Source organism: Pezoporus occidentalis, unplaced genomic scaffold (genome assembly GCF_034315485.1).
Source record: "Pezoporus occidentalis ecotype Australia unplaced genomic scaffold, CSIRO_AGI_Poc_V1 ctg267, whole genome shotgun sequence".
Classification (NCBI taxonomy): Eukaryota; Metazoa; Chordata; class Aves; order Psittaciformes; family Psittacidae; genus Pezoporus; species Pezoporus occidentalis.
Genome location: NW_026914578.1, coordinates 593497 through 615772, shown reverse-complemented (window position 1 = coordinate 615772; position 22276 = coordinate 593497). Strand labels below are relative to the sequence as shown.

General features: G+C 44.6%; 2 protein-coding genes across 5 annotated transcripts in view; one reads left to right on the top strand and one right to left on the bottom strand.

Annotated features, from left to right (window-relative positions):
* The first annotated feature begins 106 nt into the window (after positions 1-106).
* On the top strand, positions 107-9160 carry SLC35D1 (solute carrier family 35 member D1). The gene is made up of 9 exons (XM_062624452.1): positions 107-260; positions 636-707; positions 1816-1884; positions 2181-2283; positions 3055-3147; positions 5118-5185; positions 5451-5529; positions 6302-6384; positions 6989-9160. Exons 2-9 carry the CDS (start codon positions 643-645, stop codon positions 7095-7097), a joined length of 669 nt encoding a protein of 222 aa, XP_062480436.1. The 5' UTR covers positions 107-260; positions 636-642; the 3' UTR covers positions 7098-9160.
* A 581-nt stretch (positions 9161-9741) lies between these two features.
* Positions 9742-22276, bottom strand: part of MIER1 (MIER1 transcriptional regulator) — a 39117-nt gene continuing 26582 nt past the window's right edge. For all 4 annotated transcript variants that reach the window (XM_062624450.1, XM_062624449.1, XM_062624448.1 and 1 more), the window contains 8 exons: positions 21797-21861; positions 21402-21474; positions 18109-18260; positions 17470-17551; positions 16071-16165; positions 15434-15561; positions 13651-13790; positions 9742-12937 (listed from right to left, as the gene is read on the bottom strand). In XM_062624450.1, the coding sequence (XP_062480434.1) occupies positions 12612-12937; positions 13651-13790; positions 15434-15561; positions 16071-16165; positions 17470-17551; positions 18109-18260; positions 21402-21474; positions 21797-21861 (1061 nt within the window). In that variant the 3' untranslated portion in view covers positions 9742-12611. The remainder of the gene's footprint in view (positions 12938-13650; positions 13791-15433; positions 15562-16070; positions 16166-17469; positions 17552-18108; positions 18261-21401; positions 21475-21796; positions 21862-22276) is intronic.

Below are 22276 nucleotides of genomic sequence, written 5' to 3'. Positions count from 1 at the left end.
GAGGCCACGGTGATGGTCTCAGCCCCTCGGCCTGCCCTGGGCTCCACCGGGGTGTTTGGCAGTGGGATGCTCGGTCTCCTTGTCCTAGGAGCTGGGGGGGGGTGGGGGGAATAATATATGTTGCTAAGATAGGGGTGCTGCTGGCTTCTTTCCATTGCTCACCCGTGTGTTATCCCTCTTACAATATTCTAGACGTTTCCTCTACCTCTCCTGTATTTTGGGAACCAGATCACAGGACTGTTCAGCACAAAGAAGCTCAAGTACGGATGGCTTTTCTCTAGGGGGGGTATAAACTGGGGTGTTTTGGGGGGCCTGGTGTTTGTGAGGAGCTGCTGCCAGCCCTGAGGCTTTGCAGGGGTGAGGGTGACCTGAGCAGGAGCCGCTCGGGGCGATGCGGTTTCTTCTCTGTCCACACTAAAAGGAGCCATGGGTGCGTTTCCATGTGCTTTACCCCAGCCAGAGGCACTGGGTCACCCCTGGGTGAGGGTCTGGGGCTGTCCCTGGGGTCCCCCATGCTGTTATAGGGGCTATCTTTTGGGGTGTGGGGGTGACACCGTTTCCATAAGGAAGCTGCAGGGTTTCCAGTGGCTCCGTGCTCCGGAGGTGCATTTTGCTGACCCTCGTTCCTCCTGCAGCCTGCCCATGTTCACTGTCCTGCGACGCTTTTCCATCCTCTTCACGATGTTTGCCGAAGGATTCTTACTCAAGTGAGTGTTCCCAGCCCCATTCCTTGGTACCGGGTAGAGTTAGAGGATAGGGATGGAGCTCCCAAAGCCTGAAGGCGTTGGGGTGACGTGCGGCGTATGAGTGAGCTCTTGTGTGTTGGGATATCCATGTGGTCAAGGGGTTTGGCGCTGAGCCGGGGTTTGGGAATGACGGCGGGAGGAGGAAGCGGATGCAGGGAGCTGCAGTGTGTTATGTGCTGTGTTACTTGCCTTGATCTGCTCAGCCCTTCTCTGGTGTGCCTGGAGGGAGCGGGGTGAGACGAGGTGCTGTGCAGGGAGGGATGGATGCACTCTGGCTGTGCGGGGTGTGTGTGGAAGTGGAGGGTGCTGTGTCCATCCACCCCATCTCATGGCTCGCCCCTGCCCCGTGCCCAGCTGAGCCATTCTCTGCAGCAGGCAGAGTCATGGTGCTCTGGAAGTGCTACTTTACTGGACACGTAAGTGCTCAGTTGGTGGAGCGGGGCCAGAGAAGGGCACCGGAGCTGGAGCAGGGCCTGGAGCACAAGGGTGATGGGGAAGGGCTGAGGGAGCTGGGGGGCTCAGTGTGGAGAAGAGAAGGCTCAGGGGGGACCTGATGGCTCCCTACAAGTGCCTGATAGGAGGATGGAGCCAGGAGGGGCTGGGCTCTGCTCCCAAGGAACAAGGGATGGGACAAGAGGAACCGGCCTCAAGCTGCCCCAGGGCAGGTTTAGATGGAGCTGAGGAACAATTCCTGCCCCAGAGGGTGCTCAGGCATTGGAACAGGCTGCCCAGGGCAGGGCTGCAGGCACCGTCCCTGCGAGTGTTCACACAGCGTGGAGGGGAGGCCTCAGTGCCATGGGGCAGTGGTGGCCGTGGCAGGGCTGGGGAATGGTTGGACCTGATCTTACTGTTCCTTTCCAGCCGAGCTGACTGCATAAACTTGCACCTCACCGATGCCAAGTTGTGTTTGTTTTTAAATCACGGAGATAATTGTCTAAAACCGTCTTGTTTTTACTTGCTGCAACGCTTTGCTTGGGGTGTTCTCCCCCTCTGTACGTGCCGGGAGGAAAAACTTCTCCCTGTGTTCTCACAAGAACTCAGTGCAGGTTTGTGCTGCCTCTGCCTTTAGGAAGAAGTTCTCTTGGGGTATTCAGATGACGGTATTTGCCATGATCATCGGTGCCTTCGTAGCTGCCAGGTGAGCTCCCCGTTTGCTGTCCCCTCTCCTGGGGCTCTGAAGGGTGCCACACAGCAACGCCAAGGGGAATCCGGCACCACGGTGTGCTCCCAGAACAGACAGAGGGAATGCTGACTCCTTCTCTCCCCCCCAGACATGCTCTCTAGTAGGAAAGAATGTTTCACCGACCCAAACCCCAGCCCTTCCTCCCATGATTAACTTTCTCTGACAACTTGCTGGCTAAACAGGAGGTGGAAGGAATCTTGCAAGTGCAGCTTCAAACTTTAACTTTGTTTTTTTCCCCTCTCCTTTCCCAGTGCTGACTTGGCATTTGATCTGGAGGGATATATTTTTATCCTGATTAATGATGCCTTAACAGCTGCAAACGGGGCCTTTGTGAAACAGAAGCTGGATTCAAAGGTAGGCTGACCGCTGGTGCTGGGCACTGCAGTGTCGCTGCTTGGTTCAGAGAGCGTCACCCCATCCCTCTCCCAAAATCTCCTGTCTAGAAGGCTTGGCAATAGCTCTCAGTGCCAGTGCTGCCAAACAGCATCAGTCAGAGCCACGTCCCTGTGCTGGTTATGACCGCAGCCACTTGGGACAGCAAAGAAATGGCATTTTGATTGATGCGGACCATAAAGGCTGTTGAAGACTTGCTACCTGAGTCTGTTATTTGTATTGATACATATATGTGTGTGTGTGTGTATACACATACAGAGCTATATTAATATGTATATATTAAAATATGTAAAATTATAAATATCTGCATTTACATAGAGAATTATGGAATGAATGGGAATGGTTGGGGTTGGAAGGGACCTTAAAGCTCATGAAGTTCCAACCTCCCTGCCTCGAGCATGTATATGTGTATATGTGTGTGTATATCTCTCTATCTATAGAAATCTCTATATATGTGTGTATACAAACATTATCTATATGTGTATCCAGTCAGAAAAACATAATATCTATATATAGATATTTATACAGAGATGTGCATATCTATGTAGCTATATATATAGTTATATAGCTATATATTTAGACAGATCCATATAAAACCACCCTCCAACTCTTCTGTCTCTGAGAATCCCCCCTGGATTCAGCTCACAAACGCAGTCTTCAGCAGCACTACGAATAAGGTTTTATGTTTCTGTTTGGAACCAGCTTAAACACACAGATGTTTCTTGTTCCTAGGAGCTGGGGAAATACGGTCTGCTCTATTACAATGCACTGTTTATGATCCTGCCCACCTTGGTCATTGCCTACTTCACTGGAGATGCGCAGAAGGTAGGATTCCTGCCCCAAAAGACTATCATCTTTATTGGCACAAGAATTCAGAGGCAAAAGGGTTTGCTGAGAAGAATGTTTTACTGTTCCTTATAATGTGCTTTGCTGTAATGTAGCCTTCTTAGGAAAAAATGGGAAATACTCAAAATGAGAAACTATAAAGTTGGTTATTAGCCCCAGTTTGCTCACAGGAACCACTTAGTGCCTGAGGGAGGAAGTCAGGGCAAAGGATGGGAGAGTAACGACCCCAAAACCACATAAGCAGAAAGGAACTCAGCCTTACGCTGGACTTACTTTAATTCCACAAAGTTGCTCCATTCAAGCATTTTTGTAACGTTTGAATGGGGAAGTGGGAGAGCAATAGGTGAAACAATATTATTCAGAACAAAGAAGTTGAGTGTTTTAAGGATATGAGTTTCTTCAAACTCCCTTGTGCCCTTCTTTCTTGCTGAGAGTTGAGATGCTCTAGGGGTCAGTTTGCTGGTGCTGCCTCATCAGGGCATGATCTGATTTACATGTGCTTACATATATGTGACATTTATAATATGAATGATTTCACATTCATTATTAATAATAGTAATAATTATTATTATGAATAATTATTATGAATAATTATTGCCTTGGCTTATGTGCAGCCATACTCGGTGGCCTCTCCTGAATAAGAGCACTCCTTTTTCACTCCTGCACGGGTGAGCATCCCTCTCCATGGCAAATTTTGAAGGCTGGAGGTGTTGCTCGTGCCCCATAGACACCTCTGTCTGTCCTCCCCAGGCTGTACCCAGAGGGCTTTTCTCTCATTAGGAGCTTAAAGCTCTAATGAGGGCCCTCCCTAAGCAGCCACTAAGATAAGGAGCTGTGATTAGTGAGGAGAGGTGATTGGAGAGGGTGAAGGGAGCTCAGACCCTGCCCTAGATAACGTTGACTTTGCCAGAGGGGAGACTGAGATGAGCTCTTAGGCAGAAGCTCTTCCCTGTGAGGGTGCTGAGGCACTGGCACAGGGTGCCCAGAGAAGCTGTGGCTGCCCCATCCCTGGCAGTGTTCAAGGCCAGGTTGGACACAGGGGCTTGGAGCAAGCTGCTCTAGTGGAAGGGGTCCCTGCCCGTGGCAGGGGGCTGGAACTGAATGATCTTAGGGTCCTTCCCACCCAAAGCAGGCTGTGATTCTATGATTAAGTGCTCATTTATAGGCAGGAGGTGGCGGGCAGGGAGCAGGACGTTGCTCTGGGCTGCACTGTGCAGCCTCTGTTCAGCCCGTGGAGAAATCTCCTTTATTTCTAGGGTTTTTTCCTCCTCTGAACAAACTCCGCTCTCCCTGGCCGAGCTCCTGGCAGCCAGAGGCAGACAAAGATGCGTTTGTGGGTGCTGCTGCCAGGAAACCACGTTTGCAGCCTCATGAAAACCCCCCTTGTGCAGGGCGTGCAGCCGGACGTGTCCCAGGGCAGAGCCGGGCTGGGGGCTGCATCGTGGGGGGCCACGCCGGGGAGAGGGGGGTTTGCATGGGGAAACTGCCCCCATCCACGTGTTAACTCTTGTAGTTCATTAACAAGGATCAAAGACAATGATTGTTATGTGAGCGGCAGAAATGGGGGTGCCGATGGTGGCAAGCAAAGCCCTGCATATAAAAGATAACTCCTGGGGGTTCCATCCCCCTGAGTCTGCTCTGCTCCAGGCTGAGCAGCCCCATCTTGATGAGCTTTATGGTCCCTTCCAACCCAAACCAGTGTGTGATTCTATGGTACTGTGGTTTATAATGTATGTGTGAAATCCGCCTTCATGGGGAGGTGCAAAAGAGCTCCTTGATTTGGAGGTGATGCTGACGTGGACAGCCCGAGGACATCACCCTGAGCCATGTTAGGGTTTGTTTTTTCCTGCTGTGATGTGAAAACCAACATCAGGGGTTTGTTTCGTGTCTTGCTGTGAATGACTGCATTTCCTTTTCCTCCTCTAAGGCTTGGGGTGTGTTTCTTGCAGGCAATGGAGTACCAAGGCTGGGCAGACATGTTCTTCATTGTGCAGTTTATGCTGTCATGTGTGATGGGGTAAGGTCACCCCCTGCTGTGGTGGTGGGTGCTGCCATTTGGTGGTCTGAGCCATTCTGGGTTAAAGAAATAATAAATCCTTAGTCCTGATGGGGACAACATTGCTGAGAGCTGTGGCAGATGGAAATCATTTCCTACCCTGCTTCAGTGCAGGTTTAGCCCAAAAAAGCAGTGGTATAAATACCACTGTAGAAAAGAGGGGGTGAGATGGGCGGTGATGCACAAAGCGTGTCCTGAAAGCTGATGTTGGCTCTTCCTCCTGCAGGTTTATTTTGATGTACTCCACGGTTCTTTGCACTCAGTATAATTCTGCTCTTACAACTACAATAGTTGGCTGCATTAAGGTAAGTGGCTTTCCCTGCTCCTTGCCCATCCAGCAAGAGCCCTGAACAGCCTTGGGGCATCCACAGCATCCCTGCAACCGCTTCCACTAAGCATCCTCATGGTGCATCCACACTGTGCATCTCCTGGCTCTGCCTACACAAGCACAGGGGCTCTGGGGTGCTGCACAGGGGGCAGGACAGCTCCAGTGGGATTCAGTTTTTAATGCATTCATTTCTTTGCTGCTGTCTGGAGTACAGGAATACTCTGTGCATGGTTGCGTGGCAAGAGGCTGTGTGTGGCGCTGAATGGGGTTGGTGCATTCAGCTTCCCCAGGGTTAATGATGTGGAAGACACCCAGAAACAGCCACAGTGCCTGTGATCTGCTGGGTCACTGTGGCCCAACAAGCCCATTGCACGAATAGATGGCTGCTCCTGGGTGTTCTGCTGGGTTTCAGTGCCCAGCAGTGGGTGCTGAGGCTGCTCTGGAGTGGAGCCTCTGTTCAGCAGCTCTAAACCTGCCCATCCCTGGCAGTGTTCAAGGCCAATTTGGACACAGGGGCTTGGAGCAAGCTGCTCTAGTGGAAGGGGTCCCTGCCCTGGGTGAGCTTTAAGCTCCCTTCAGCCCAAACCATTCCGTGATTCTTTGAATCCAGCCTTGCCAGCACTTGCCTATTCCATGCTTGGTGCACCAGAGGTTTCCTGTTTCCATAGTGGTTAATGCATTGAGCACAGGCTTGTCTGGGGCTGTACAGAAACTTGTGCTCTTGCTCCTCAAATCTTGTTCCTTTGCAGAATATTTTAGTAACCTATATTGGGATGTTTTTTGGAGGAGACTATATTTTTACATGGATGAACTTCATTGGTCTAAATATCAGGTAAGAACAACTTTGTTCATAGTTTTTAGTTGTGATTTTAAGTGAGAACTGCTGTCAAACTGGAATGGTTTGACAGGCTCCAGGCTTCTTTCAAAGGAATCCCTGTGGTATTATCTATCTGTGCTGCAGCAGAGGAGCCAGCATGGTGTCGACCCATGTCCTGGAGCCTGAGATGAGCCCAGCACCACTCTGCCCCTGCTCCCAGCTCAGGCTGGAGGAGCTCCTGGATGGACTTGGGTTGTTTTAAAGCCTGGAGAACACATGAGCATATTTTAGCAGCAAACTGAAGCTGTTCTCAGTGTTGCAGTTGGGAATCCTATCATTAAGGCAGCAAAGGAAGCACTCTGGTTTATTTCAGCTGTGTTTTAGGACAGCCTTTGGGAATGTTGCCTTTCTGTGTTGTGAAAACTCCCCTTTGTCCTTCAGCAGGATCCCTTCAGTGGGTCCAGCACCAGGTTAGGGACTCAGGGTAGCAATGTTTGGGCAGGAATTAGACCAAATACCTTGTCTTAGGAGGCAAATGGAGAATTTATTTGCCAGTTGATGCTTGCAGCAGATCCTTGACCATGGTTTCTATCTCATGATGTCTCCATTTGTTTTGCAGTATTGCTGGAAGCCTGGTGTATTCCTACATCACTTTCACAGAGGAGCAAAAGAGCAAGGAGTCCGAAGCTGGCAGCAAGATGGATATTAAAGGAAAAAGCTCTGTGTGACCAAGCAGAGGCTTTTTTTGGGAAGCAATCTATTTCTGTTCAGCTGATCACGGGCAGAATGTGGGAAGGAATCCAGGCATCTGCCATGGAGTAACAGTGATGCTCTTAATTTGCACAATCTCGATGGCTGCCTTTACAAATCATTGGGAAGATAACTGCACGGTGAAGAAGACATCTAATTCAGACTGATCATGAGGAATTAATGGGGTTTTAATCACGCTGAGATTTGGCAGAAGTGATTGGCACAAGCAGCATGTGTTTGAATCATGGAGGACTGTGTTGGCTCCGAGGGCTGTACCTGAGCATCCTCGACCACATCCCATCTTGGTGCAGCCACCAGGGTGGATGCTGGGTCTGCTGATGGTGCTTTTAGGAGGCTTAGGGACATTCCCAACAAGAAGGTTTTATCTCCCACCAGTGCACTTGGCAGGGCCACAGCCTCACTCAACCCACCCCTTTGGATTTGGGAAAGCTGCTGGCTGTGCTGGGGCAGGGAACCTCACAGGGTGCTTTGGATCAGTAGGGAGCAGATCTGAAAAATCCAGTGCTCCTGCCATCCTCTTCCCATGCAGAATAATCTAGAAGAGCCCCAGGGACTTGAATCCTAGAATCCCAGCCTGGTTTGGGCTGGAAGGACCTTAAAGCTCCTCCAGCTCCAACCCCTGCCACAGGCAGGGACCCCTTCCACTAGAGCAGCTTGCTCCAAGCCCCTGTGTCCAACCTGGCCTTGAACACTGCCAGGGATGGGGCAGCCACAGCTTCTCTGGGCACCCTGTGCCAGCGCCTCAGCACCCTCCCAGGGAAGAGCTTCTGCCTAAGAGCTCATCTCAGTCTCCCCTCTGGCAGGTTAAAGCCATTCCCCTTGGCCTGTCCCTACACCCCTTGTCCCAAGCCCCTCTCCAGCTTTCCTGCAGCCCCTTCAGGCACTGGAGCTGCTCTCAGGTCTCCCCTTCAGGAGCCTTCTCTTCTCCAGGCTGCCCCAGCCCAGCTCTCTCAGCCTGGCTCCAGAGCAGAGCTGCTCCAGCCCTCGCAGCAGCTCCGTGGCCTCCTCTGGACTTGCCTTGTTTTAACAAGTCAATGGGAGCTGCCTGGGGTTTTGAGGTGTGGGGTTGGTCCCTGCAGCACTGAGCACCAGCACTTCTGCTTTGGCCAAGCCCCGTCCTGCAGGTCGCAGGGTTTTTGATATTAAGTTGTTTTTGGTTTGCGACCCATCAGAAGAATGGGGTTTTTAATATGTTGGCAGTGTTAGCTGATTTTTAAAGGTTGTTTTACACAGCACTTCTTTCTAGGTCTCTTCTTAGATTGTCTTTTGGTTTAAAAAGGACTGTTTATAACTTTGGTTAAAAAACACAATTTTGGTAAAACTCTGTATTTATGAATTATTTTGTATACGCTGCTTTGGTAACCAGGAAAACAGCTTCTACACACACTAGAATTTGTTTCTGGAAGATACTTGCTAAAAACTTAACTGCTGTTGGGCAAAGCTGCATCTGTGGGGGTGCTTAACACTGAAATCCTTACATGCGCTGTGGATTGCTGTAGCAGTGCTGCAAAAGCCTCATGTGCTGGTATGAGGCTGCTGCTGCCTGCTCCAGAATCCCCCTTCACCTGCGAGTTCCTTCTGGTTTTGCCACATTTGCTTGTCATTTGGCCGTGCTGAGGCCGTTGCAGTCAGGAAGTCCATTCTGTCTAAAGCCCTGATGGGGTTTGGAGTTATTTTTTGAATCTGCTGGTTAGATTTGTTGGTCCAAATGATATTTTTTAAAGCTTATTTTGTCTGTAACCAGGCACCCTTCGGTGCCAGGCTCTGGATGGTATTGCATACACTGGGAAAGCAAACAGAGTTCCTACCACGCTATTTTCTATGCTATTAGTCAACTAAAATTGTTTTCTACATAGAATCTATTTACAAAATGACCATTTTAGTGATTAAAAGGGTGACCTTTTGATTTGAATGTATGGCAGGCTTTGGATGTCAGTCAGTAACGAGAGCAAAAAGAAGTTTATGTGCCTATGTATTTTTGTACTGGCTTCAAATAAAGCAGTGTCTTTCATTCCTCCTACCCTGCTCCTCCTGCCTTCTGCCACGGCCTGGCCTGTGCTTCCCTGGAGCAGCAAGAAAAGGCTGGAGATGCTGACAATAACAGGGATGCAGCAGGTTTGTTGTCCCTTGTGTGTATGGGTGGAGCGAGTGGGGGGTGAGGGAGGCCTCTTGGGTTTTCAGCTTTGACTCGGAAGTTAAAATTAACTAAGTTAACAACCCACAAAGAACTAAGTCATAACCCACAGCTCACCCATTGCTGCCTCTCCTTGATGTCAGCACCAGCCTTCCTCTCTTCGCTGCCTTCCTTTATATGATGCTGCCTTTACATTAAAGCCCACAGGTCTCTGGGCTGCCTCTTCAGCTGCTCAGCTACCACCAGTCCTGGGCTGCTGCTGCCCTGACCCAGTGTTGGGGAAGATGGATTCAGGAGCAACCTTGAAAGAAAGAAACAGTGCAAAGTTTAACCAGAAAAGGGTGGTTTGTTTCTGTGGTTTCCACCACGCTGCTACAATGGGGTGGGTTCTTCACCTCCTCCCTAAGCAGAAATCCTCTATCCCATGCTTTGAGCAAAAAAACTCAGGAATTCTTTCTGCAGACAAGTTATGTTTAAAAAATAGTTTAATAAGGTTTTTCAGAATTGCAGACGGAGGGGGATCAGAGAAGGGAATTACTAACAGTGCAAAATTACTATGTGTGGAAAATGTATAAAACTAACTCATAAGTTTTGTGTGTGTGGTTGGTTGGCTTTATAATATCCCATTTACTCCTTTAGGAAGCCCAGCAATGAGGTTGACTCTGAACTGGGCTCTCCACGCAGGCTGCAGTCTTAAAGCACTTCATCATGACAGCACTTCCAAAACACACCCAACTCGTGATGTGAGGCTTCAGTGCCGTTTGGAAACAAGGCTCTGGGCTCCAAACTGCACCAAAGGCTTTGCAAATGAAATCAGAGTTACTTTAGTTCTAGGCTTTTAAATAGCTTTAGTAGTGCAATGACTTATCAAGTCATAGTGGCTGCGGGTTGAAGAACAGCAACAAAGTCTTGTATAAAACACCAGCATAAACAAAACCTAAATCAGAATGAAATATTCTTAAAGTCTAGCTGAGCCTTGCAGAGCTGCTGATTATGGAATGTCAGGTGTCTCCTATGCGTCACCAAAAGGAAGTAAGATAAACCAAAGCAACAGTCCTGAAGATACGCACGGTGCTGTATTTCACACACGAGCCTGAGACAATCGACTTAGAAACGTTTCTATCAGGTTGTGGAAGCAAACAAAACTGTATCAGAATAAAACTGAAAATAGGACTCTAGTTGCAAAAGAAGCACTGCACCACCGTCAGTCTGAAATGGTCTCAAGCCCGTCTTTGATCCAAGGCTGTGATGCTTTGGGTTTGATGAACCAGACTGGGAAGTTAACAGCAACCTCTCACCAAAGCAATCACTTCATTACTTGATTAACGCAGGCTGTAGTTAGCAAACCTCTCTGCTGTGCCTCTCCATGTGAATTGCTGGCTAATTCTAGGCAGATGTCACCTTCCACACGTCAGCTGGACCAGTCAGAATGGATCACTCACAGCACTTCTGGGAACAGCAGGTTTACAGCTCCTGTAACCCATCATGGTGACAGAACCAGGCCGGATCCAGAGGATTTGGCTCATTAATGACCATGAAGTCCAAGTTCACATAGTTGAAGAAGAAACGACACCAAACAAAACCTTTAGCAGTTGGGGTTTAGGGTGATAAATCAGTTTCAAACCATAGGAGCATACACTTAAAACCGGAATCATAAAGACTCATAAACATGAAAATAACCCATTAAAAAGGGCCAGCACGCCTGTAAGCCACAGGAGGAGGAGGACACGAGGTGATAAATTATACAAATGAACAATTTTCCTATTTTTTTAACAACAGTAGATGTGGCTTTAAAAATAACAATAAACCAAAACACTGGTATTAAAAACTTTTCCTATTTCATGGATGTGAACCCTACCTGAAATACTCTCACATTCTGCTAGTGGGATGGTGAGCATCACGCTCTCCACATATGCTATAAAGAATCCTCCTTTCTCCCACCTTGTACCTACTCTCACTTGTTACACATGAAGCTCTATACACTGAGTGTATCTGCTGTGCCAAACATGTGTATATGATGTTCCTGCTCCCACTGAAACACCGATCCAGACAAGGCCCACTGCTTGTCAGACATTCCAGCCCAGGTTCCTGGCTGCATGTCCATTTCCAAGCTGTACAGCCAGAATCCCTTCCCACTTCCCTCCCCTTCCTGTGCTTGGTGAAATGTGGAAGATGACAGCCTGCAAATAAAGCAGAGGATGAGCTAACACCTGATCCTGGTGAAGCATTTAGCTGAGGTGAAATTTAGCTGAGTTCAGAAAGAAAAGAGACCATGGTTAAGGGAAGCGAGGGACTTTGTGCAATGCAAGCATCATGCTTAACACATCCTTAGCATTACTATTTGCCATAAAAAATAAGAAAAATCATAGTTTCCAAAATCAAATGACTTGTAACCATTCTTGATGTCAAGTATTGACAGTTCTCTGAGAAGAAAATAACATGATGGTGGCTAAAAAGCATCTTTTAAGTTGATTGGTTTGGTTTAGGGGTATTTTTTGTCTTTTTTTTTTTTTCCTAGAAAAGACTTCAGCAAAACAAAAGGAAGCTGACATTAGACTCAGGATATCAATTCTCTCATAAAAGTTTACCAACTGTACAAGTTAAGAAAATTATACAAGCTTTTGTTTTAAGAAAGGACAGTTCAATCAAGACATAAGTACTGTAAAAATCTTTCAAAGGCTACAAAGGAATCTGGAAAAATACAGAACGTATTTCTTTAGCCCAGATAAAGAATATGGAAAGACATCATTGATGTCAACAATTTTACATAGACAAACCTGACCTGGTTTATTTATTTACCTTTTAAAACTTCTATATATAAAAATAGTTGTGCTCATAACTTTCAGGATTCATACGGGTTCCTTAACAACGGGATGGTGCTTTCCTCTCGCTCTCGGTGCCTGCTCTGATGCGTGTCTTCTATTTCATTTGAACCTCCTGCAAGGTTTGAACCAGCCCCTTGCTTCAAATAGGATGCTTTGTTCACTTGTACAATGCTTACATGGTGTATTACACACAGAAGTTTCTTTAAATGGATTAGGCTGGGAGTATTTTTGTACAAACCCACTGATCTGTTTCACTGATGTTTTTAAGAGCCTTACTGTTGCTCCCAGAACTGCAGTTGCCAGCGCTGAGAAACAGAATAGTCTCCTACTGCTCTTCAGCACTGAATAAATCCCCAAAACTCATCAGATCTTAAGAGCCACCTAGAAGGTAATAGGAAAAAAAAATCTCAGCAGATTGCTTTAGGGAACTGGATTTTGCAAGGTAACCCATCAACCCTGAAAATTTTAGACACCCCAAATTTACTCCAAGGAATAAAATCAGGTCCTAGCACTCAGTCATCCAAACTTTCTAGTTCTTCAAGCTTCCCGTGTGAATTTGATTCTTGGAAGAACTCTGAAGAACCTGGGCTCTCTTTGCCATTGCTGTTAATTCTTCTTCTTTTTAGAGGTCTTTCGTTTTTTTCTTCAAAATCATTCTCATTTCTTGAAGCTGAATGAGCAAGTTTTGGGTCGATGGAAAGGTTCTCAGTCTCATACCCATTTGTATCCAGATCCGTGTGAGGTGTTTTCTTCCCACTGGTAGGTCCATTTACATGCAATCCTTCAGTTTTTGCTTCATCTTTGTTTGGTATCTCACCTGGGCCATTAGCAGACACCCCTGTGTTCCAGAGACACAGTGTAAGGCACACAATAGAAGCATCACCAGTAACAGTACAATCTGAGACAGGTCAACAAAGCAGAAGTGTAACTAGCCCCATTCAACTAAAAAGCCAGTATTGCTCTCCATACCCTTGCTGTGTGAGGGACAAGTGATTTATTTGCATACAAATGACAGACATCACATCAGAGTTTCTGGAAGCTTTACAAGCAATACAGCCAAGAAAATGTCCTAGAATCTCCTAACTGCACAAGCTGCAGGTGGACTGTCCTCACCTGGGCACTTTCCATAGCTTCCTCTTGGCTTTCACAACCTGAGCCACCTCCAAGCTCCTTCCTCCTCCTCTTACTGCTCTCACCAGCTCCTTTTGAAAGGCTGCCCCTTGCTTTTGAGGTTTTCTTCCCACATGAGTTATCCTGTCCTGGCTCTTTTCCCATTCCTAACTGGCCTTCAATGCCCCACACATGGTAAGAACAGCCAGTGGTGTTCCTGAGAGAGGGAATGGAGTAGCACTAGTGCTATACAACAGCCCAGTTCCCATCTTGCTCCCTGCACTGGCTAAATGCAGACGTGTAGCTGGTTTAGAAACATTTTGAACTTGAAGGTTCTAGCACCTTGGAAACATTCAAACTAAACTAGGTTTGTTTCTCCCACTTGGCTTGTCATCTGTGATCATCTGGCAGCTGTTTCGGAGGGACAGGGCAGGCACTCACCATTCTGATTGCTGCTGCTGGTTGTGCTGTCTTCCCGCTCAGACTGGCTGGTGCTGCTGTTGGAAGTTGTAGGAGGAGGGGACGGAGCTCTACTGGATGCAGCACTTTCACTTTCATCCAGGAGACGGTCCATGTAATCCCTACACAACAGAAACAGCACATTCAGCTTCACCTTTGCAGTGTAAAGTACTGGTGTTATTTGCACATACATATTCCCTGCACATACTGCAAGTGTGACCAAGTCCCGTTTTAGATCTGTTGAAATGCACAGGCTTACCTTGCAAAGTTGACAACTTCAGTATCTCCTGGGTTAACTTCCCCAGGTATGGTTTGTCCACAGTAAGCATGTGTTTACTGACCAACCTCACAGCCAGCTTCTATAAATTCAGCCTGTGCTTATGCTAAGTCCCATAAGATCATGCACAAGCAGGAACTTCAATCTGCTGTGACGCTGTGGACTCTGCTTTCAAGGAGATGCTCTCCGGCAGCTTTGTACTAAGTTCTTGCAATCTGCTGCAGCAGCAGTAACGTACCATTAAGGTATAAAGCAATACCATACCATTAAGTAAGTTTTGTGCATGTACAGCCTCAAGAAAGCCAAAGTTAAAAGGGAATTAAAAGCTTCAGAGTAAAAGACGATTTCCGTATCTGAAGTCTATTACAGTCCTACAATTTAGGTCACTAATAGTAAATCTCTTATGAAAGATTTAAACAAACAAAGCTGGCTGGTAAAGCCCTTACAGTAGCCTGGATTAGCTCCAGGAACAGCACAGCCTCACACATAACTATTCTGGAACTGATACTGCACCCTAAATTCCCACATCTATCTGCAAAAGCAGTCAAGAATAGACAAGTACAATCCTTACTGGCACTTCGGATCACCATATGCAGGTAACTGCAAAAGGATCAGAGAATGTTTGAAGTGATTAACAACCCAAAATGTCCATTTGGAAAAAAATAAGATGGAAGAAAAGGGGGAGACAGACAGTTCCTGACAACCGATTAAGAAATTAGCAGCTTCTCTGTAACAGTCTGCTTTACAAAGCCACAGATGGCAACTCTTAATGTCATACTACAAGTTCACTTCAGTGGTCCAACAGAGTTCAAAACATTTAAAGAAACACTGATATTACACAGAAGGATCAACAGAAGCCAGGAGCAAACAAGGAATAAAAAAAAAATAGTAGAAAGACTTGGAAAAAGTCAGTGGAAGGAGTGGGATAGTAAAATCACTGCACTGGAATGAAGGGCAGAAGAATACGTTGGCTCACTTGCTCAGATTTGAGAGAAGAGAATACTCAGTTACACACATCCCCTCTCTGCCTATCTGAGATGTGAATGGGGAAAGGAGCTCTGTACACCCAAAAAAACTCCAATATGGAGCACTGTGTTGGTCAATTCTTGCCAAACAACACATTCCAAGACTATAGTACAGCACAAATCCCCCCAAAACCTGTGACTAATGCCTCTGTATAAAACATGTCTTAAAGTAAACCAAGCATTTAAAAATAAACCCACATATTTGCAGAAATGTTACATTTGTGAAACACTTCAGCAGCAAAGAAGCTAAATTAAATAGCTGCTCAATGCAAATTGTTGGCCTTACTCCAAATAAATCTACTTTAGAAGCCAGATTATACTTTTCTTACACCTTGTCTGGTTTCCTGCTGCAAATTGGGACTGTGGAATCCCCCTGTGGTGATGGCATTTCAGATTAGAGCAGTACAAGATGAAAGATTTAGATGCAACATGTAAAAGCACATAGAAATAATGCACATCTTACGTTACACCAGGGTGAAGATTGTATTTCTTCTTTCCAAATCGCGTCTGCTGCGCAAAGAAATCATAACGCTCTGATTTCTTCCACATGTAATAAAATGCTACACACTCACCAACTGATCGTGTTCGTACCTAGGAAATAGGTGCCATGCAAGTTTGGGTGAATGTCAAGATCTTTTTTTTGCCAAAAAGCTACCATTTAAATCAAAAGGTGTGAAATTCAAAGTCAATGCTTCTTTAGACAACAGAGGAAATAGTGGAAACTATTGACTCAAAATTCCAGAGGCCCAGAAATGGAAGTGTAAAGTTTAATAGTGTTTTGGAGGATAATGAAGATATCCTGAGGTGCTGCAAGCAACAGCTTCAGGAGCAATATTCAAGTCGTTTTCATCAGTCCACTCAAGATCCAAGTTAAAGATCCTGGTGATGATGTATGCACAGCAGGATTTTTGTACTTCCCTGAACTTTGGGTTCACAGGCACAGTTATAAAGGATTCTGGACTTTGAGAAACCAATTTGGACATATATATAGGAAAAACAGAAGAAGTAAATAATTTGTGAAGGAAATTGAGGATAAGATTTCATTTATTATTACATTGCTTTAAATAAAACGTGAGAACTATGCTTAAAATCAGTTTTACCTTATTTGCCTGAATCACATGAAAATCCTTGCCATAGACTTTCAGCCCTTGTTCAAAGTTCCTGCATTCTTCTTCTGTCCAAACAGATAATTCTTCTACAGGAAGAAAATGCAATAAATAAAACACTTAACCAAAAAGCATACGGTCAATAGAAGAAAATTTCAGTGACAGTTTCTTACACCATCTGCTGACTCAATGAGATCCACCTCCAGAAACTTCACTTACTGCTACCAAAATGAATCTCTCCCTTCTAGTGAGTAGGTGGGCAATTTGGCTGCCTTCAGTAGCTTGTCAGCAGGGACTGTTATAAACTTCAGCCCTGCCACATGGGGAAAATAATGAGGCAGCAGAAAAGAAGAAGAAGGGGGTTGAAACCTGCTCTCACCATTCTGCCCCTACAGCCATAGGAAGCAGGTATCCTTCAAGCCAGGACACAGCACAAAGGAGTTCATGCTGCAGACTCAGACTAACTGCTGGTAGTTGGAAGAAGCAGGGGAAAAGGAATGAGGAATGAGATCTTCTTTACTGCTGGCAAGAGCCACCAATGACAGGCTGTTAAATCCAGGCAGGTAGTATAGGAAACTGTGTTGCTCACACTATTGGATGGGAAAACTTGGTCCCACTGAAGCCAGAATAAACCCCTAATAACTTTCAGCTACACTTCTAAGAACTTAATATAATTTGGCCTTATTGATTGCTAAGGTCAAGAATAAATAAGGTTTAAAATAGTGGGAGAACAAACTAATCTTCTCTATTTGATCATTCTTGTCTTGTGATTTGCACAGGTTTGAAAGCAGAACCAACAGATCAATGTGCAAGGAAAATAACTTGTGTCTTCTCTTAGTTTCTTGTTCCTTTGAGTGTAAGGATCAATACCAAACCAGGAAATGCTGAAGGCTCCCAAAGCATCTTTAAGACCAGGGTCTTTTTAGTGTTACACTTTTGTTAAACAAAAGGTTTAGATGCTCATCCTTCTTTATTTAGAATTGTGCATTCTTCATTTTCTATTTCATGGTTGTTCCATTAACTCTGATGACTGAAAAGGTCTAGAAGAACAAAGAAGAAATGTGCCCAAGGAACGCACAATTCAGCTCCTAAGAAGTCATTTTAAATTTTAGCCTGTTATTAAAGTCACAGATCTAAACCCAAGCTCTATTGGCAGGAAGTGAATTTACAAACCCACTTTGAGCAGGTACCTGCTCATACTACATCTGCTGATTTCATTCTCCCAGAGAGTAATAAGAGGTTCAGTGAAGATGGCATTTAAATGGGCACTGGTATATATGGCTTACAAGCAGTCAAGCTCTAATAAAACTTCTCAGCCTGCTGACAGCAACACCTATGCAACAAATAAAACCAGAGTCTAACAATATAAGCTTAACTTTCAGTGTACACCCACCTCTGGCTGCTTTGACGTTAAATCGCAGCCTTCGTAATGATTCTTCGGTATCAAAATTGCACTTAACCAGCTCATACAATGCCTGGAAAGATGAAAAGACACACATTTAACATTCCAGATACCACTCCATTTACACTGTGCCACAGAAGCATACTCAGTAAATCACTAATACTTATTAAGAATAAACTCTTTGAATGAATGAAATATAAATCAAAACAGCACAAAGACGTATTTTGCCTGTTTCAATTCCCAAATCTCTCATTACTTAACCAAGAATATATCCAGGCAAAGGATTTTAACATTTTTATCCACTGCATACACTTGGAAAATTGATGGTGTTTTTGTATGAAGAAAACAGTAAGTATGCGTTCATATAGCTTTAAAAAGATTTATAACTGAAAGAAGCCATCCATACACAATTATTTATAGCTGAAATAATGCACTGATGCATAAAGCAACATTAAGCCAAAGTTAACAGTTTAATATTTATAGAGAGGTAAAAAAACCCATCACATTTCCATTTCCACAAGGAATAATAAAGCTGTTTCAAACACAGTTTTAGTTCTTGGGAATGAAATTAAAAAAAGGGATAATTCATTCTGTGATATTAAACTACAAATCCTCATTATTCTTATATACCTGCTCATTGTCTTTAATATGTGATCCTTCAGGAATTGCATCCAGGCCTTTCTCATCACCCGTACGCCTCGATGCTTCATTTAAGAACTCGATCACTTTATCTTCTGGCAAAAAGTCAGGATTCCAGAGCAGCTGGTCATCATTTTCATACACTGAATTAACCACAGGAGAAACACAAGCAAGTTAAAACAGTATGGAAGTTTATTCTCTTATAATGCTAGTGATTATGAAGCCTTGGAAGACCATTAGAGCACCAACACTGATCCAGAACATACATAAGGACAAGCAAAAGGGAGTCTCAGGAATGCTGTGATCCAAATGACTAGGATACTATACCCTAAACTCCACCCTCCCTGTCCTCCTCTTACAACCAGGAGGTTGCAGCACTATCTGACACAGTCCTGAATGATCCATCCATCCATCCATCCACCCACCCACCCACCCATCTATCCATCATGCCTTTTCCCTAGGCAGCACAGTTTTGCTGCTGGCAGCCAACAGGCATGGAAAACTGTTTCAGAAACTAATCATATCTGTTTTCTTGCAAGACAATTGGGATCAGTCACATAGAACCAAAAAGCACGACACCGAAAATGATGCTAAAGAGAGTGCCAGGTGCCTGGACCACTAAATATCAAAGTCTCAGTTAACACGGCTGGCAAAGCCAGCAACAAGGTCCACTGCTTCTCCAGGGAAAATGACTCCATCCAGGTTCCAGACATTCTGAAGTCAAGCAGCTCCTGAAAGGAAACTTTGCCAAGACCTTCCTACTACTTCCAAAAGATACTTTCTAAAACAGAATCAGATCGCTGAGTTTTAATACTACCAAATCTCTGCTGTTCTTTCAGACCAGGGAAGCCACAATAAACAGAAATTAACTGGAGAAACACAGCCAAATGATGGATCCTTCCAATTCCCTCCCATTTTTAGTTTTGAAGAGCCTACAAGCTTTGCAGGATTAAAATACAAGTACAGCTGAATCAAAGCAAATTCAGGTTACTAAAACAACTAGAATCAGGAACCTTGCTTGTGGCCCAGTCTTCAGTGAAATATAACTTTACAAAAAAACAGCAAGTAATTTTCACATAGATTCTATCAGCTTGGTAAGCACCTCTGACAAAAGGAAGGTGGGAAAAGCATGGTCACTATGGAAAGGGAAGACACAGTAGCATCCCGTGCAGGTGGAAAGGTCAGAGGGGTGGCTAGACACATCTCTGCTTGAAAAGAAGTATTTTTAACAGGAAAACAGACTACAAATAAAAACCCAAAGCGGGTAAGGAGAATCATGAAGCGTCTTGCAAAGAAAGACAGTTTCATTTCATGAACAACCCACTCTTTGGCACCAGCTCCCAACAATTTTCTGGGAGCTTTTTGCTTCAAAGGCATCAGTCCTCCTCTGGTGTTTGGTTGCTCATTCAAGAGAAAGATTCCAGGTATCTCAGGATTCAAACTCCAGGAGAAACAACAATTCTTTTCAGGAGGTAACTGATCATCAGTTCTAAGTCTCCCTTAATGATGAAGCTACATGCACGGTGATGCTCATGAATGACAGCGGTCGGTAAGTCTCAAAGCAACTTTGAGACTTGCAGTTTTCAGAACTATCCTTTGATTTTTCAAGCCCAAGCCTTCTGAAAACTTACATTTTAACTCCATAATAACCTGAATTTGTTTAGTAGCAGCTAATTTGGTCTCCAGACATACTTCTCAGAGAGCCAGTTGACTGTACTTAGCCCAGTGCAGATCCCATGGCCGTGCTTTCCTCGCACCAGCATGCCAGAACACAGTCTGAAAAGCAGTGTGGTTATTCTTCAGAGTTCCAGCATTTTTGTGCTGTTGCTTACAGGACTGGTTATGAAAGGACTAACCACCTTGGGAATTTTACAGTCTGAATTTCCCCTTCATTAGCAAACAACTAAGATGTACATGAAAAACATACTCTCAGACATTTATTTTCCAACTTTTTAAGCTCCATTATTAATGGACTCCAGCTGGAGTCCTGTCAAAGATTACATCCAAAGCACAGCAGAAAGGAAAGAAGTGTCTGAAGATATAAATATATATATATATGTGGTAGATAAAACTGGAAGAGCCCTAGTATGATTAGTGAATATATAACTTTTCCCCTCAGTGGTTTTGCCCATGACGTAGGTTCTTTGTTCTGCAAAGAGCAGTGTGCAAGCCTATGAAAACTGGTTTTATATGGGTTACTGCAATACTCAAAGCAGCTATATCTTTTTTATTGTTGGAGGCCAGAAGCCATTTAGAGCTGAGTAAGTACCAGGAAAAGCAGGTGACCAGTAAAGCATAATTTACTGCATTTAGGCAAACAACATAGTTTGAGCTCTATTTTCAGACAAAAGCAGGAAAGCTTGTAAAGAGCAACTTCTTCACAGCTAAAAAGCAGATGCTTGCTAATCTGTATATTCGATGGAAGCTCCTGACTTCTTGCATAGCTTTAAATTCCATTCTCTTCAACCTCTCTGGCTCTCCAGAGCTGACAGAATCCTGCTCTAAATCAACAGCAGGACTGATGCTCTTCCTACTCAGTTTTTAGCTAAATCAGTCTATAGCATAGCTACTGCAATCTGGCACCTGGAGCAAGACAACTGCTACTACCTGAGTATATACTCACATACTAGGAAGGCACTGAGTTAGTTGGTTAAAGAACTAACATATAAACCTACAAAAGAGGCAGTCTCAAACTGACCCGTGTAAAGGAATTCTTACTAATGGGCTGAATAAGGAGGGAAATTTGCTTCTCTTATGCTCACAGCTGGGTTTAAACTGGGTCTGCCCTTCCTGACTTGATTATATTGACAGCATACGGCCAAACACTCTGGTTGTGAGGGGGGAAATGTTGGAAAAAAATCCCCAAAGTAGAACAAAAGGTTCTTTAATACTGATTGAAGAGTTATAAAATGTGAAGATCAAAGCTGCTGGTACCATTTGGCCTCTTTTAATCCAATTCCAGCAATGCAATTTCTTTACTATCTATTTTGTTTTCCATAAACTAGGTGAAGCGGTTAACTATAAGCTATATAAGAAAGCTTGTGTACATTACCAGATTAGAATATAAGGGTTCAATAGGCAACAGGCCAACAATATAATCTTTCCTTTCCCCATCCATGACTCAAGCTTTGATGGCGAAGTACAGGATGAACTATAGCTTGAGATGATGGCTCTATTTTCCACCTGAATCCGCCCTTTCATTTTGCAAGACACATAACATCAATCAAGTCTTTTATTTCCTCCCATTAGGAAATTATCTTAAACAATAGTAATAATGCTCTCACCTTTCTCATTCTCTTTGTATTTGCATGTGCCAGCTGGAATTTCAGCTTGAAACATCGAGCCCACCATGATTTCCTGTTTGGAAACAACAGAAACAAGCAGTTAAGCACCATAGCTGTGATATTTTGTTAGCAAACGAGGGAATCATCACATCTTTTTTTACCCCTTCAAACTTTCATTGTTCAAAATCTAAAAACACAGTTAACAGGCACTATGTGGAAATAGAATTTTTGACTTTTTGGGAGGTCTCTAACACTTCTTACTGTCAAAACTCTGATATTTATGGGGAAAAAACTGGAGAGGATTTGGGTGATCTATAGAGCTCAGAGTTACTAGGTAACTGATCAAATTATTATTCATGAAATACGGACATTTTTTCACAGCCCATAGTATTTACCTTTTTCCAGTCTTCTGAGGGAATATAATCTTCGTCTTCTTCAGATTCCTCTTCTATTTCACTGTCTGCAAGAAATTGTTCAACCATTAACACAAAACCAACTGTGATAGAGCCCGTGCACACCAACAGCAGCCTCCCCCCATGTGGGCTAAGAGAGGGGCCTGGAAGGTCAGAGTCAGCTCTTGGGGGCACCCCAGCAACGGTGACAGGAGAACACATCCCAGCCCCTCAACCCACAGCCTCCAGCCACACAAAGCCATGCTCAGCTTCACTCCCACCTCACCTAACACCATGCAAGTGCAATTGGCAGCTTTAGTGACAATGATGATGCTCCAGTATTGATAACTTTGAAGAATGACCCACAGTAAGCTCACAATTAGAATGGATTAAGATACAAAATGGGTGCTGAAAAGTTAAGGCACAAATGAACCTATCAATAAATTTTACTACTAAATAAGTAGTAGTAAAACACAAAGAAGG

What these genes read in the sequence shown, in the direction of transcription:
- SLC35D1 (XM_062624452.1), top strand. Translation starts at nt 643, where the DNA reads ATGTTCACTGTCCTGCGACGCTTTTCCATCCTCTTCACGATGTTTGCC. An exon ending in GCCGAAGGATTCTTACTCAA is followed by an intron (nt 708 to 1,815) that starts GTGAGTGTTCCC and finishes CTCTGCCTTTAG; the next exon opens with GAAGAAGTTCTCTTGGGGTA. An exon ending in ATGCTGTCATGTGTGATGGG is followed by an intron (nt 5,186 to 5,450) that starts GTAAGGTCACCC and finishes TTCCTCCTGCAG; the next exon opens with GTTTATTTTGATGTACTCCA.